General features: G+C 47.2%; 1 protein-coding gene across 1 annotated transcript in view; it reads right to left on the minus strand.

The window, feature by feature from the left end:
* Positions 1 to 17,487, minus strand: part of Cacna1c (calcium voltage-gated channel subunit alpha1 C) — a 712,468-nt gene that overhangs the window by 94,143 nt on the left and 600,838 nt on the right. The window contains exons 14-19 of the mRNA XM_019208417.1: positions 13,780 to 13,987; positions 12,782 to 12,902; positions 10,759 to 10,873; positions 9,922 to 10,042; positions 9,519 to 9,588; positions 255 to 387 (exon numbers count right to left, since the gene is read on the minus strand). Coding sequence (XP_019063962.1) covers positions 255 to 387; positions 9,519 to 9,588; positions 9,922 to 10,042; positions 10,759 to 10,873; positions 12,782 to 12,902; positions 13,780 to 13,987 — 768 coding nt within the window. The remainder of the gene's footprint in view (positions 1 to 254; positions 388 to 9,518; positions 9,589 to 9,921; positions 10,043 to 10,758; positions 10,874 to 12,781; positions 12,903 to 13,779; positions 13,988 to 17,487) is intronic.

Raw genomic sequence — 17,487 nt, forward strand, 5'->3', positions numbered from 1 at the left:
TTAGCAAAGTATCAAGGGTAGCCATCAAAAGAATAGAGAAGTCACACATTTCGAAGCCCAGAGGGAAAAATAAAGGTGGGTCATCTGATTCAGAGTCCATGGCTCTCTTCCCCTAACTCAGTGTCTTTTTCACAACCTGTGAGAAGTTGGGAGCGTTCCAGGCGCTCCTCCCAGAGGTTCAAGTGAAATACAGGGGCCTGCTGGGCTCCTATCACAGAGGGAGCAGAGGCCACCTTCCCCACCCCTTCACACACCTGTTGTTGGGGCTGAAGATGAAAAACGCGCTGGCTTCTGGCATGGGCACGGCTTTTTCCTTAAGGTGTAGCTCAGAGAGCGGTAGCGGACGGGGCCCGACAGGCATCTCAGGCTCCTCCTCATCGTCTTCTCCTGTAAAAACAAAAGCGCCTTACTAAATAACTCCTCCATGCCCACTGCCTCATCACCATGTGCTCCTTCCAGAGATCTTCCTACCTTCCCGATAGCAGGAGTTGACATCCTTTGTAACTCCAGACACGTACACAAGCACTGAGCAAGCCAGACATTCTGCTATCCCTTGTAGGGCCCACAGAGCTCACCTCTGTCAGGGCCACACTTTCCTGGGTTACATATCCAGAGGGGCTATAAGTCATCTTGTCTCCATTTACCCAGACTGTTCTGGTTGTAAAACTGAAACTCGCATATCCCAGGAAGCCCAGCAGTCTTGGGCAAACTCAGATGCTCAGTCATCCTGGCGGAAGGGCACTGGAAAGGGACTGGGTTAGAGCAGGCACTGCCAATACCGCTCATTCATCTCTGCTGCAGTGGGGAAAATGAATGGCTTAGCTGACTGGAGGACTCCCTTACCAACAACCCCATTCTTGAAAGTTCTCAGAGTTCAAAACAAACACCTTCCCATTTCTGAAACTACAAAAGCAATCATGTGCTGTGGGGATCATAGGGCGACAAAATAACAAAACAGCCCTTCGAGCAAAGCATTAGATACTGACACCAATTCAAGAAGCTCTTTTGTTTTCCTGGGCAGGGGCCACGATTACCAAAGACCAAAGCTAAGCAGCTTCATCTTCTGCCTGCTTTACAGAGCCCCTGCTTCTTCTGTTCTGGACAGAGGTGCTTAGAATGCAAGGTCTGGGGAGTTTACAGCCAGGGAGTTAAGAGCACAGACTCCCAGTCAATGCTTTCATCCAAATCCTGGCTCTACTGGGACTAGAGGTTCCATTTGACCCAGCCATTCCTCTGCTGGGTGTCTTTCCAAAAGAATTAAAAGAATCATATCACAGTGATATATACGCACCTATGTTTATAGCGGCACAGTTTGTAATAGCTAAATCTTGGAAACAGCCCATTTGCCCATCAGTTGGAAACTGGATAAAGAAGATGTGGTTTTTCTATAAAATGGGGTAATACTTAGCCATAAAGAATGAGAAATTAGATTAATTTATAGGAAAATAGATACATATTGAGGATATACTCTTAAGTGAAATAAGTCACACATGTGTAAATACTGAATAGTTTCTCTGGTGTGAAAAGCTATAAGTACATAAGATCCTAATGAGATAATTGACCACGTGAAATAGGAAGAAAAGGGCTAAAGGTGTAGGGAAAATGGGAAGGGTAAGGGAAAGGTAATAAGGGAAAAGAAAAAAATATGAAAAAATGGAAATAAAGTGTTTGTAAATGGGGAAGGGAGGAGGGGTAAAGGGAGGGCAGGGACAAGGGGGAAAAATGAGAACCAAGACCTGTCATGTAAAGGTACAAGATCCCAATAATGAATGTAACTGTACTGTATACCTAAAATGTACCAATAAACTCAATAAAAGAAAAAAAAAATCCTGGCTCTATTTTCTGCTACTATGGCCATTTCATTGAGTCACTCCGTGCCTCAGTTTCTCCATCTAAGATGGAATAATAAGAACATAGGTATCTGAGAAGAGTGGGTAGCACATGCTGATTGATGACTGCTATGTGTAGGTTGCTTTCATTATCTCTTCACCCACCACGCAACTCCGAGCCTATGAATTGTGCTCAACACCTTTCTCAGGATGGCCCTTGCCTGCTAGTGCTTCCTATCAAACCATCCGCTCACATCCAACTATTTTCGGAACACTCACTTCAGGGGGTTGACAAATGTGCCCCCAATCCTTGTCTATCCAGAACTTCAGAATATTAGCTTATTTGGAAATAGGGTCTTTACAGATGTTATTAGTTATCATGAAGTCACATTGGACAAGGGTAGCCCCTAAACCTAGTGACAGTTTGTCCTTATAAGGAGACACACAAGACACATAGAAGGACGAAGGCCATGGAAGCAGAGACTGGAGTGATGAGTCCACAAGCCCATGAGTGCTGGCAACAATGGGAAGGGAGGGAGAACAGCAAGGATTCTTCTGTGGAGCCTTCCAGCAGGAGCATGCCCTGCTACACCTTGACTTGAGACTTTAAGCCTCTTGAACTGTGAGAAAACAAATCTCTATTGTTTTAAGTTCCCCTTCTCTAGTGGATGGTAATTTGCTATGACAGCCCCAGGAAACAATCAGCTCACTCTGTACTCTGCCCTTCACTCAGCTCTTTATCCCCTTCTCTGAAGAGCTCATGGGGATCCCAGTGTAGATAGCATCCTTCACCTGGCTCTTCTGAGTACCTGGGTTCCAGGGAAAGAACGTCCTGTGAATTCCAGCAGCACTTCTACTCTCCACCGTTCACTGGGCACTGAGCTCACAGTTTCTCAGATGCCTGATTTTAAACCTCTGTCCTGTGTGCTACAAACTCTGAAGGGAGGAGCTGTGATTGGAACATAGAAACCCTTATATCTGATGAGGATTAATTACACACCTTCATAGGGAAGGGGGCTTTGCAAAAGAGAAGGGTCATGTGGAAATTAATCTGCCTGAAAAAGGAGAGTTCTAGGCAGTGCATACCAGGGACCCAGCATGCCTGGTGTGCTCTCCCTCCTTCTGGTTAAAGTGAATGGGAGTCGGATGCTGGGTGTGGGTCAGTGGGAAAGTGTCTGCCTCGCTTGCATAAGGCCCTGGGTTCATCACCTGCAGCACCAAACCAAACCAAATCAAGCCAAAACACCTGCAGCCAGGTGGTGCAGATGATTTATGAATGGCACAGAAAGTGGTTCTTTATCAATCAAGACTGCTTAGCGACCAGTGGCCAGCAGAATAGAAGCAGAAATTGGATTCTTTCCCTAGGGTCAAGACAACTGACCAGCAAGGTGAATTAAAATTTTCAACAGAAGAGATACAACAGGTGAAAAATCATGTTCAGGCTAAAACTTGAAGCTTTAACACACTCAAACCTTCATATGTTAAAAATTTTTTTTCTGCAAAAAGTAGAATTATTAAAGCCAGGGTTGGCCTAAATCATGTAAGAGTAAAATTTAACTGGGAAAGATCTTACATTTCTACCCAGCTGTTCGTATTCTTTTCAGTTTTGCTCTAAGGAAGCCAACATTTTCTTGTTCATGATAATTTGATAACAGATCATTTTGTACTTATTTTAATTGTATGTGTTTATTGAAAACCATATTTACTAGCTTTGTGCTATTCTGAGTTCCTACAGAACCATTTTTCACTCTCTTTTGTCTACGCTGGCTGCCTCACTGTTCGTGAAAGTTCTATGTTGATTTCCACTACTGGGGACAAGCATGTCAGCGGCTCCATCAGACTCTCGCCAGCCGAGCTTCGGGCACAGTGCTCAAGAGGAAACAATTTCTGAGGGACAAACTCAAATTCATAGCAGGACAGAAATCTGACAGCAGATGACACCCACTAGGTATGATGGATGGGGTGGAGGGGGGCTGATGGATTAGAAATATCAGAAAGTTCATTCTGGACTTGGTAGCTGAACCACCAGACTGCTCCTTCCAGATGCCAGGGCAATCCCTTTGGGGGTGTGTGTTTTCTCCTTTTTGTTCTCATGGGTTTGGGGAAAGTATGGAAAGTAAGGTAATGCTGCCCTTTGAAGTGGCTGCTGCTTTCTCAATGGCAGTTAGAATGTTCAAAAGTAAAAGGACGGGCCGGGCATGGCTCAATGGCAGAGCACTTGCCTACTGTGCAGGAAGTCCTGGGTTCATCCCCGGCCACTTAAAAAAAAAAAATAGGGAAAGCACAGGGCAGCTAAATATCCCAGCCCTGGTCTTTGGTGCCCTTTGCCCCTACCTTCTTTTCTTATGTTCAGTATTCTTGTACCCTCTGCTGTTTTGCTAACGGGCAACTAAAATAAAGGCATTATTTGTGAATCCAAAGATGAGGACAAAGAGTTGTGTTTTGTCTACCAGGAGCTTACAGAGTTTCCAGCAAGGCACAGGAGTCCGCTGGCAGCAAAAGGGTAGAGCACAATTGGCAAAGGCCTCACATCTGGGGCAGAGCTCTAAGGGGCAGGGGGCGAAGGCCTGGAACAGTTTCCTCATCACATTTCTTCTCCTTACTGCTCAGTGAAAAAACCGCAGCACACATCACTCTTCTTCCTCTCTCTCTAACATTTAAGCCATTAATAAATCCAGTTGGCACCATGTGCAGAATGTACCCCAAGTCTGACCGTTCCCAGGATCTCCAGCACCAACCGAAGCTGCCGTGTCTCCCACCTGGCCTGCTCTGTGGTCTCCTTACTGCCCCCATGAAAGGATGAGGAAGGCAGGTGGCAGCCATCCAGGTAGGGGCCAGGCTGGGCCTCTGGGTGGCATTTGAGTCTCTTCCTGGTGTGTGTCTCACCTTCTAGCTCTCTCTCTGTTTTCTCTGCACCAGGTATGCTGGCCCCTTTTGGAATGTCCCACAGCCCAGCACATGCTGCCTACAAGACCGTGCATCTACCTGTCCCCCACTAGAGCGGCTTCCTGTTGACTCTCACATCTGGTTCATTTTAGCCATGTAGGTTTTGGTCCAAATGTCATGTCCTCCAAGGGGCCTTTACTAATCCTGTTGTCATAGCTGCCCCCAGCCACTGCCTGACATCATCCTGGTCATACTGCCTTCATTTCACCTTATGTTATCTTTTTGGTTGGTTTGTTCTCTGGAGGGCAGGACCCTCCTCTGTGTTAACCACAGCTGTGTCCTGGGGCCTGGCACATAGTAAGCGCTTCATAAGTAGTTATTAAGTGACTGTCTCCAGTTCAGTGTCTGCAATAACAAAATGGTTCCGATATAACTTCTTCAAGCTCTCCAGGCCCCATTCAAATCCCAGTCAAGATCATGCTTCTCTACGAAGCATCCCCAAAGACTCCATATCCTCTGTCCTTGTCCTTGTGGCCTTTCAACAATCAGAACCTCCCCTAGGACATGTGATGCCATGCTACATGATTTCTGGTGTCTCTTACTTGAAAATAAAGGTATTCATTCATGTGAAGTCCTTGGTGGCTGTTAGGAGCATCCATTGAAATAAACTGATACACTGATAGAAGGATTATCTATTTGGCACGATGCTTTTCTTCCTGGGTGTTTCTTTCTATTATAGGTTGAGCATCCATAATCTGAAAAGTGGAAATACTCTGATATCTGACTCCTTTTGAGCATTGATACTATTTTTTTTTTGTTTTTTTTTTTTTGGTACCAGGGATGGAACTCGGGACCTTGCACTTGCCAGGCAGGTGGCAGAACCACTGAGCTAAATCCCTGGTGATACCAAAAAATTTTTGAGTTTTGAAGCATTTCAGAATTAGAGTTTTGAATTAGGGATGCTTAACAGCTAAAATATATGCAAATATTCCCAAATGCCCAAACCTGAAAAATATAAAACTCTTTCATTCCCCAGCATTTCATATAAAGGATACCCAACCTGTAGTAGTGTATTAGCGTAGGCTAATCTTGGAGGTGACAACCAGCTGGCCAGCTTTTGAGACGGGACAGTGGGGAGAACTCTAGGGCCATTGCCAGGCTGGAGCCCCTCAGGGTAATTTAGAAACAGGCCCTCTTCTAGGGTGTTTTCACAGTCACCAAAGGCTGGGGCCCAGTGCTCACTCAGCCACTGCATCACGTGCCTTTGGGGACAATAAGACAAGCAAACACTGCATGTCCAGTGATGGGGAGAGGAAGGAAGGGAGAATCAGCAGGAGGAGAGTGTGGGGGCGCCCTGGCATTTCTCTTTAGAGCCCTCGCTGAGGCTCCTTTCTAGGGCATCTGTGTGACTAAAAGTAGTAACGGCCAGCTGCCAGGGGCTGTGAAAGCAGAAGGGGCTGTGGTTGTTGGTGGTGGATGGACGGTGGTGGACCAGGCTTTTTGCCTTTCACCATTGAGAACAGAAGCAGCAGGAAGGAGAGCCTGACAGAATGGAGACCACATGCTGAGGGACCAGCAGAGGTGTCTATAGGAACTTCTGATGCACTGGGCACTAAGGGTCCAGGAACCACTTGTAGAGGAAGAGAGGGAGGAGAAGGAGGGGAGGAAAAGCTGAAAGATTGCTGACTGGGCCTCTAGGGGTCGGGGCTAAGTGGAGCCACCAGCTTTAGGAGCACACCATCCTTGAAGGCCTCCTGGGTAGAAAACGGAAATGTGGTGAACAAACAGGGTCCCTGGGGACCTTGAAGGACCTGGACGGGATTGGTGATGGGATGAGGGCAGGGAAGCCTCGACTGTACATGGGCCTGAGGTCTCAAAGCAAAGGTGCTATGGTTGGGATCTGGACTGTCTCCCAAAGGCCCATGTGGTGGGGTGGGGTCCTCAGCCTGTGATGCTCTTGGGGTGTTGGAAGCTTTAGGAGGTGAGGTGTGTCCTGGAAGGGCATATGGAGACTATGGGCATTCCTCTCTCCATTTCCTGGCTTCCATGAGTTGAGTAGCTTCCTCTACACATACTTCTACCATGATGTGCTGCCTCACCAAAGCAGTGGTGCCAACTGACCACAGGATACAATGTCCAAAACTGTGAGCCAAAACAAACATTTCCTCCTTATAAGTTGAGTACCTCAGGTATTTTATCACAGCAATGGAAAACCGACTAACAGAAAAGGTAAAAACATGGTTAGGACCAAGAGAAATGAAGGCAGAGGTCAGCAGGAGGTAAGAGAAGGTAGATTCATGACCACGGAAAAGAACAAGCTTCAAAAAGCCAAGCTCCAAAAGGAGGAATTAGCAGAGTGTGGGAACAGCTTTTCAGTTCCAAACCATAATCATCACAAGAATCCTCAAAGCCACCAGACAGTGACATGCTGGGTCAACAGACATGTCTATGACACCTGCATGACGACAAGGTCCTTGTTAATTATTTTTTTGTCCTTGATATTTCCTCTTTGACTTCATTAGAGCAATGAAGAAGAGAAAAGCCAGGAGCTTGTTCAGAAAAAAAGAATTTGAGACCTATTGTCACAGATGTAATAAGTATGTCATCTTGCCACCAGGTGGAACATACCGCTCCAGGCCTGACAGAATCCGGGTGTGTGAGTGTGAAAAGACCCTCAGATCCAGATGTGTCCCCCCAGACCTGTCCCCCCAAGTCTGTCCCTGCTGGGCAGACCAGGCCAGCTGGGATGGGCTTCTCAGGGCCCAGGGGAATTTGATCTACGACTCTCTTTTTCTTTTAACTTTAAAACATGCACAAAATAGGAAGACAGTGAACCTCCCTATACTTGGTTTCAACATCTTCGCCGTTTTGCTCATCACGTTCCCCTTATTTCCACTGCCCCCAGTCTTAGGGGGTGCTGTAATATTTTGAAGGCAACTTTGGAATATTTCAGACTCTAGCCATAAATACTTAAGCATTTTAAGAACAGAATTACCATAATACCAACGTGATTAAAAGATACCACTCAAAATGAGTCAGTTACTAGTCCATATCCACTTTTCCCTTAATACCTAAAAAAAGTCATTTTAAATGTAATTTGTTTATTCAGGATCCAGACAAGATCCCCCATTGCATTTGGTCAATACTGCCAGCAAGTCTTTGAAATTCTGTGACAGCTTCACCCCTAAGGGTTTCAAGACTTCAAAAGACTCCATATCAACCTGGAAGTATTCTGCTCTTCTTTGTGTCTAATCTCCAGGAAGCCAAGTCCTCTTTCCCCAGTAGGGGGAGAGAAGTGAGGGCCATGATTATTGATGCTGTTTTCAGAGACAGCAGAAGATACCTCTAGTGTCCTTATCAGCTCAGTGAGAATCAGCAAAGGGAAAGCAACAAGGAAAACCCAGCCCTGCTCAGGATTGCAGAAGGGTTTCAGTTGCCTAACTTGGTCACCAACAGCAATACAGCCTGGCCTGCCCCAAGAAGGAAAAGTGAGGATCCACAGTCCCTTGGTGGGTGTGTTGACTTCCAGTTCAAAGCTGGTGATGAACTGTGGCTCTAGGTTGAGGGAAGGTGAGGCCAGGGCTCCCACAGGGGGCGGGGTGAAAGGAAGTGAGACATCTGGTTGTTTCCGGGGTGGTGGTGGGATGACAAAGCATTCTGACCATGAAACCTCTGAGAGGAGCCTGCCTGGCAATTTGCATATCAGATAGGCGCACAAGAAGCCCATGTCGGTGAGAGTTCTTTATGATAAGAGACCTGAAAGCATTTTATGGAGCAACAAGTAGGACATCTGTGGTGGCAGCTGTTCACGTATTTAGCATTGCTTCCTGATGGGCAAGATAGATTTGGGATTTCATATTATTATTATTGGGCACACACAGTGGTGCAACATATGCTATACAGTGGTACCTTCGTTCATGAAATTAATTTCTTCTACGATTTTGGAAAAGATGGCCATGTTTGAGATTATGTGGAAAAGATGATCATGGCTGTTTTTGTTACCTGATGCAGAGTCTGCAAACAAAAACAACATGTTGCCGAACACTTCTATTTGTGAACCAAACTGTTTGCAAACAAAATCATTCTACAGGACAGTGTGTATGTTGGGGGAACCACAGCTCATAACAGTAAATATTTTATGAAGAAATAGAAGTGAAGAGTTTGACCGCTCCAAACACAAAGTAGTAATAAGGAGATGGAAATGTTAATTATCTTGATTTGATCAGCACACACTGTGTGTGTGTGTGTGTGTGTGTGTATGTGTATATGTGTGTGTGTGTGTGTATAGATATATATATCTATATATATCTATAGATATATATGACACTGGGCCCCATAAATACTGTATGTATAATTATTACACATCTAGGCCAGGGATTTAGCTCAGTGGTTCTGCTGCCTGCCTTGCAAGTGCAAGGACCCAAGTTTGATCCCCAATACCTCCCCAAAATGGTTAGAGGCAGAAATCTTACCCTGATTTGATCATTATACACTGTACACATGGATTGGATAGTATCCCATCAATTTTTACATTTGATTAATAAGTTAAAAAAATTAAAAATTTAAAACAGCACTGCTCAAATGTGATCTTATTTAACCTGATAATATCAGGAGGAAATCAGAAAAAAAGTTTTCCCCTTAATGGTGACTGTAATGCTTAAATGCAGAAGTGGGACATTTAGCAGTGCAAGGTAACTATAAGGGGAAACTGGACCCACTGGCCCCTCAGGCATGGGCATTTCCACATGGCAGCAGGGCATGAGCCTCCACCCTCAGCCTCCTGGTCTCAAAGACAAGTGGTACCTGCAGCATCTGGGTTGGGGTAGGGACTCTTGTCCTCATTTTCATTGTGCTGGAGGTCGTCCATGTTGATCTAGGCAGCCGAGGAGAGGAGGAAGAACCCAGTCAGATATGGGCCACAGATTTAGGGGCCCAGAGTGGCCTCAAAATCACATTGCACTCAGTAGCTGAGCTCAAAACTGTACCCCCGTCACTCTGCACAACCCCTCAAGGTCATCAGTAGAAGGCTGGGACTCAGAAAAGTCACCTATCCTTCCATTCTCTCTCTACCCACCCCACACCCACAGCCTGTCTCCTCTGAGCATGTGTCCTTCTTTCTCCTTTCTGTTGGTGACTTGTCTGCCAGACTGTGGCCTTCCTTCCTCAGCAGTGGCCCCACAGCTCCTGGAAGGAGGTAGCTACTCACCTTGATGGTGGGTGGGGACTCTCCATCAGCGGTAATGGATTTCAGCTCAATTTTCTCCTCCTTGGTCTCCTCCACTGCTGGCTTCTCCACCACCTCCTGTTTCTTCTCTGGGCTGGCAGTCCTGGCCGGTCAGCAGGAGAAAAATAGAAATGGATGTTCACTGGAGTGAGAGGGGACAGTGTAGATGAGAAGTACCCACAGTCTGTAGCAGGGAGGGAGTGCAGATTCTTAGGGTCTCCATCTACTGTCCTTTGCTTGGGGACCTTACATGGACAGCTTAACCCCAAGTGCCTGGGCTGGGCCAATCTGCTGTCTGGTACTTGGCTGGCCTCTTCCAGTTCCTCAGCTAACCCAGGCCTTGAATGTGACGATGGTTCTGGAGCTCATTTTGGATTGGCTTCTGGGGGGACACTGCTTGGTACCCAGAAGAGGTGAGAGCTATTAGAGCCCCAGCTAGACAACAAGAGGGGAGGGATTTAGGACACTGCCTCTCATTCGCAGTACTGAAGATGATGCCTAACACTGAGGAAGCCTGACTCGAGGCTGGAACCGGCTCTACCCTCTGAGCTGCCTCTGCTCTCTCCCCGCAGCCTCTCTGCTCGAAGGAAAGCCCCCATCTTCCTAGATGGGTGCAACACCCTTGCAGAGGTGAGCATTCACTATGGCTCCTGTTCTAGAGCAGGGCCTGGGAGTTAGGAGAGAGGCTCAAGCTACTACTGTAGGAAGCCCCGAGCCACGCCCTTTCAGGAGAGTCAGCCATCTGGGAGTGGTGCCAAGACTTTCTCCACTGCAGGAACAGCATTCCAGAACTGGGCCCAGGTGAGCTTAGAGGGTTACCTGGCCAGCTTCTTTCTCTCCTTCTCTTCTTCTTCCTCCTTTTGAGCAGATGTGAGGCTTTCAGCATCAGCCAGGTTGTCCACAGCAATAGCCAAGAACACATTCAGTAGGATATCTGTTTGTGTCCATTCTTAAAGAAAATGACCTTGGCCTTGGGGTGTTTGATGGGCACAGGGCAGGGAAGCCACAGGACACGGAGGGGTAGAATTCCCCAGCAGAGATTCAAGTTGAAGTTAGAGCCCAACAGTGTCCCTTCCCCACCCTTCTTTCCCCCTCACTCTCCCCATCCCCTGAATTTTTCTAAGTGGCAGAGACCAGGCTAGCTTGTAGTCTGGAGCAGGCAGGGTGAGGCAGTGGGCCTTGCCTTGCTCTTTAATTGCTGGGTTTCATTATTGGTTTCCCCACTGAGAGGACTGCTTGTAATTGACATTATACACAGCATTGTCTCAAACAGAATGCAGAAACCTCTAAAGAGCTGTTCATGTAACTGGGCGTTGAGGGGGTGGCACGGTATTGCTGCCAACTCAATGTGAACCACACATACAAAGGCTCCTGGAGGGTCTGGCTGAGGTGGGCAATGCTTGGGAATTCCTCACAGAGGCAGTCATTTGCCTGTTTCTCCCTGCCCCGCCTCCCCACCTACAGAAACACAGTGGGTCAGAGAATTGCAGAATGGAGACGATATAGCTAAAAGGGCCTTAAAGTTTGTTAAGCATGACCCCTGCTCAGGGCACCCAGAAATTCACACCATTTCTCATGCAGGGAAGGAGAAGCCCAAGCCAGGCAGGGCTTGTCCAAGGAGGTCCTGGAACATGGTAGGAGATGTTCATGCATTTTCTACTCAAACTCACAGTGACACTTTAAATAGTAGGTAACATTCTGTTATGGGCTGAGTATCCTTCATCCAGAATGCTTGAAGCCAGAAGTAATTTAGACTTCATATTTTTCAGATTTATAGAATATTTACACATGTATAATGAAATATCTTGGGGATGGGACCCAAATCTAAAGACAAAACTCAATTATGTGTCCTAAACACCTTATATCTTGAAGGACGGTTTCTATAATATTTTAAGTAAGCTATGCATCAAACAAATATTCACGGTGTGGAATTTTCCATTTGTAGTATTATATGGTTGATCAAAATGTTTCGGATTTTGAGCATTTCAGATTTCAGATTAAAGTTGCTTAAACTGAATCGCATTTCCTGGACACTGAGGTAGACAGTGTTTAATTTGCTACAGGTCACCCAGCCAGGTAGACAGTGTTTAATTTGCTACAGGTCACCCAGCCAGTAAAATGGGAACCCCTGTTTGCAGACTTCAGTCTGTGTTTTCTGAACCATCATAAACTGGGATTTAATTCCCAAGTTTTGGACCAGAGCTATTTCTGCTGGACTCATGGAGTTAGGAGCTGGAGAGGAAAGGATGTGGGCCTGAGACTCTCCTGGGGTCTTCCCCATAGCCTGGATTAGGAGGATCTCTTAGGTCAGCTTGTTGACCCACATCTAGCTCTCCCTGTGACTAAAGTCTCAGAGAGTAGCTTCAAGGGGAGAGACACTGACTAAAATGCAAGGAGGAGAGATGAAGGACATTTCAAGGGTGAGGGCTCAGTCTTCCTTCACTGAGCATCCTACCTCTGAGCAGGTGTGACAGCCCCAGAGCCCCAGGGCCCCATCTCCAAATTGTGTTCACATCAGTCTACATGGGTGGTTGCGCATGCCACAACGCCAGGGGGCGCCATTCACCTAGATTACAATCAGAACACACTTCCTGGCATCAGGCGGCAGCCCGAAAAGATTCGGGAATGTCAATGTACAACCTCACCTATGCCAAAGTTTCAAGTTTCCACCCCAACCCACCCACAGCTGAACTGGTTCTAAGTTTAGTCATGTTTTCTCCCAGGACAGCCTCTCTGGCTCACCTGGGGGTCCCCAGGGCCCGGGCCCCCAAGGAACATTTATTTGGCATTATGCTGCAGGCTGAGTGTAAGGGAATTGGCTGGGGGCAGCAGCAAAGGATACAATTCCCACAGATGAAGAGGATGATGAAGTAAATACAGACTAACATCCCTGGAAAAGAGGGGCCGCCATAAGCCATGATCCCATCATACATCACCGAATTCCAGTCCTCCCCGGTCAGGATCTGAATGACACATTCCCGCCAATAAGGGACACAGCGTTAGACCAACAGCAGACCTGAAAGTCCCCGGCCCTGCCCCACTACATTAACACAAATGCCCCGAATCTCCTTGCCACTACTCTCCCTCCTCCTAGGCCCTAACCCTCCTCCCCATGGGTCGCGGGATATTGACCTGAGCACTCCAGACAGAGCATGTGGGCCACTGGTAAATATTATCTGAGTGACTGAAAGGGTTTTTTGGTCAAAATGCCTTCAAAGGTCCACATACAGTGCACAGAAAGACCAAGCTTCCTCAGAGGAAGGCATCAGCGCCCCTCACAATTGTGAATGTGCTCCTGGGGACAGTATTAGGCTACACCAGTTTTTCCTCAACATCAGTCACTTGGGTGCCACCTTTAAAACTTTAAAACATCCACACAGTATTCAAATTTCTCTATAAATCAATCTACTTTTAAACTTAAATAAATGCTACTTTAGCTTTGTAAAAAATCAAAGTATATATGTGGTCTACTTATGTCTTTTTCCAGGCAAGCATGGTGGGAAAGACAGAGCTCCATGTTCTACTTTTCTGTTTCTGTTTTGGGCTTTCACACAGAATTTACTACTTGGTTAATGGGTTTCACAGCTAAGAAAGCTCAATTACATTTTTTTCCCAATGGCTGACCTGTGAGTAGAGTTCTACAGGGACCTAGGGAGGGGAACCTACAGAGACAGCTGAGACTCCCCAAGGCACGTACCCTCCAGGGCTGGTCCAGGTTGGCCCCATGCCCAGGGAAACGGTGATACTTCCTACCCTCTTTGAGGCTCCTTCTTCCTCCCCCACCACCTTCACCGCTGAACCACCCTTCTGGTCAGAAGCCCAGCAGAGAAGAGTCCATACCTGAAACACAGTGAGGAGGGACTGCGGGAAGTTATCAAACGTGCTCCTCCGGGTCTGCATCTCATCAAAGTTGAACTTTCCTCCAAAGAGCTGCATTCCCAGAAGGGAGAAGATGATGATAAAGAGGAAGAGGAGCAGGAGCAGGGAGGCGATGGAGCGCACAGAGTTTAGCAAGGAGGCCACCAGGTTGCTTAAGGAGTTCCAGTACCTGAGGACCAAACAAAGGAGGTCAGTCCCCTTCCCTCTGCCCTCCTTCCCTCGCTCTGTGTCCAAATGCCCGCTGTGAGCTCTGTGATGCAGCTCCATTCTGCTGCCTCTCCCCTTCCTGGGGCCAGGGTGATGGTATGAATTGGACTGCTGGTGGTGTGAGCTGAACTCACAATTAGAGTGTGAAGCCAGTAAATTCAGGTCCCAGGATCAGTAATGTATAACTGCTATGTGCAGAGAGTGGGCTACAGGGCTGACTTCCCATCCAGCCCTGCAAGCTGCTGGCTCTGTGTGCCTTTTGATTAAGCCACCTAGCTTCCCTCTTTTCTGCATTCGCATCTGAAAAAAGTTATACATAACAGCACATATTTCATTACGTTACCGGAAAGATTGCATGAGATGATCTGTTCCCCCCACCCCAAACACCCCCCACACAGTCGATAAAGGTTAGTCATCACTGTTATTATCACTGTTGGTCTTTAAACAGAAAAAAAAGTTTTTCTCCCCAAGAATGCCAGGGTGGGCCCAGTCCACAGCAGCTGTCCAGTGGAGGTATGCATTAGGTCTTCCATGGCTAACAGAGGTACCTGGGGTGGTGAAGTGATCCTGTCCAATGGACTAGTGTTTAGAAAGTGATTCTCTTGGAAATGCTGATTCAGTAGTGGTAGTTGGGTGCCTGGATATTTGAAATTTTAACAAGAATTCCATCAGATTCAGACATGCAGGCAAGTCTCAGAAATCCTGGATTACACTAGACCCATCACACTCCCTGGGGATAGCTCAAAGCAAGCGCCCCCTGGGAGTGAGGTGGGAGTTCTGTCCTGGGCAGAGATGGACTTTTGGTAGGGTCCTGAGGAAGGGTCCCTGCTCCTATATCACTGAGCCTTTCACTGTAAATACAGAGGACCTCCTTATAACCTTTCTCTTGGAAAAGTGGGAGAGGGGACACCTACAAATGACTGCTGAATGTGGCGTAGGCCCCTGTGTGAGGGTCACTTCTGCAACAGAAAATACACTGTGGCAAAAGGGATCTGTCCCCTGTGGGTGCAAGGGAAAAGAATAGGAAGACACCCTCTCCCTGCACCTCAAACTCTGGACACCTGTCCTCCAGGCTGCTATTCTGTCTCCTGCCTAAGAGATTCCCAGCTCATCACCAGTCCTCACAGGGAGCTGTTTTTACTGCTCAAGTGGATGGCATAGGAACCACCCCACAGCAGCCCCACAGCTGCCCCCCCAATGGTTCCATATTTAGAGGAGCAGATGGGATAACAGTTTGGATGTCAATATGAACTTCTTCTCAACCTGGATCCTTTAATGCTCTCTCCTTTACAAATCTAGCCTTTCTCATCTCTCTTTACCTGCCAGCCACATCCTTCTGTTTGCAGAATATTCATATACATTTATTTGTATCTGCTCTATAAATGTTTTTAAGTACTTTGGCTTGTTGCGCCAAAATAGGGCCTGAGTTTTGGAGGGCAGAGTACATCCTTCAGATAAACTGCACAATCCAGGGTGTGGATTCAGCTTGACATGGCTGTAGTCATCTTGAGCTGTAACCACTATGACTGACCCAGAGTGACCCTAGTGTGTTTTTCCTGCATAGTTTCCCAGAAAACTACAAAACTCCCAAACCATTAGCGTGGTATGTGGGGCTTTACAACTGGAACCTGGTTCCAGGCATGTGCATGAATCTTTCATAGATTCATAGTTTAAGATAAACTAGGTGCATTCCAACCAGAATGAAGTCATTTCTGTCCTAACCCATAAATATACCTCCCTTTCTGACTCAACTGACTCTCAGGGATCTAACTGGTCTTGCTGCTTCAGTTAAGAAGCCCCCAGTACACTGTGTTTTCTGCAGTCTTGGCTCTGTCCTCTCCTTCTTCAGTTTCATGGCACCATGGGGTTGGTCCTCACACACCAGGACTGGGTTGTTCTGGAACACCCAGCATGTGTGATAGGCTCAGCAGCCCTTAGCAGCTAGAAGCTGTGGTGATCGTTTAAACAAAACGAGAACCTCTCTGGAGGGGTTGGACACTGCTTACAGTTAGAGCAGTTTTATCAAATCTGTTGAGGTAGTTTTTCCTGTCCTAATGCTGATTCTCAGGCCACCTTGGAACCATGAAATCATACTCCTTGGCCTGGGGCTTACATAGCCTGTCCAGAAATTGTTAGCAAACTGGTATTTGAAGCAGACTGAAAACAAGAGCGATCACCTTGCTGGAGCAGAGAATGTCTGCATGTGAATTGAGGCCATAGTCTTCTTTTTTTTTTTTTTCCTCATTGAGTTTATTGGTACATTTTAGGTATACAGTACAGTTACATTCATTGTTGGGATCTTGTACCTCTACATGATAGGTCTTGGTTCTCATCTTTTCCCCTTGTCCCTGACCTCAGGCCATAGTCTTCTAAGAGATCTTTTATATGCTCAACTGTCAAGGAATATTCTGGAAAAGGCTTGATGGCCACAGAAGGTCCGAGCCTTAATTTCCACTAAGTACACAGACATGGGAGAAACCACTCACATCACACTTCTAACTGAGGTATGTATGACAGCTATGAGGATCCTACAGGGAGCCAGAGGAAGAGACTCTGACTCCAGAGAGAAAGTCACATATGTGGGAGGAAGTTTGGAGAGGAACAGATCAGGAGGAAGAGGTGGATGGTGGGGTGGGAGGGACCCTGCCCGACTCAGGGCCCTGAGTGCCTGGGGCTCCAGGGAAGGGGAGGCTGTGGTGGAGAAACAGACTGAGTCATCGGGTAGAGAACTCATCTGGAAAGGCCAAGCAGGAAAATGGAGACGACTCTGGAGGGGCTCCCTGGGGTGAGAGCAGTCATGGTCAAGAGCACTGGCCATAGGGAAAACCCTGTTTGAAAGTGAGAACTGTGCTCCTGAGTGCTCTCCTGGAAGCGTCTGGGCTCCCATGGATGGTGGATAGTGGTTTGCGATGTTGCCATTATAACCAACGCCCTGTCCGTCTGCCTGCCTGCCTACCTGTCTGTCTGTCTTTTTGAGACAGGATCTTGCTATGTAGCCCAGTCAGGACAATCCTTCTGCCTCAGTCTCCCAAGTGCTAGGATTACAGGCGTGCCCCACCACAGCAGGCTTCACCAGCCTCTCTTGTCTGGATTCCTGAGATAGCCTCTTACCTGGTCACCCTGTTTTGTCCTGGGCTCTCTTGAGCAATTTTCCTGTTACAGCATTAATGGCATCAAGCCTGAGTGTGAGTCAGTCATCCGATCCCTTCTCCTACTCCTTGGAGGAAAAGTCTGAGTCCCGACCAAGTCCCAGTAGTCTCCCATTACCCCAGCAAGCTGCCTCCTTTGCTTATTCTCCCTTGTTCACTGTACCCGCACCAACCTCCGAGTGCTCCTCCAACTTTTAGGCACCCAGTGTCCTGGCCCCTGCTGTTTGTGTCAATTGTTTTCAGGGCTCTCTCCTGCAGCCCCCTGACCTTCACAGTATGCTTCTCTGACTTTATACCAGCCCCTTATTCTGCT

This window comes from Fukomys damarensis, unplaced genomic scaffold, assembly GCF_012274545.1.
Source record: "Fukomys damarensis isolate Sample0158 unplaced genomic scaffold, DMR_v1.0_HiC HiC_scaffold_5, whole genome shotgun sequence".
Lineage (NCBI taxonomy): Eukaryota > Metazoa > Chordata > Mammalia > Rodentia > Bathyergidae > Fukomys > Fukomys damarensis.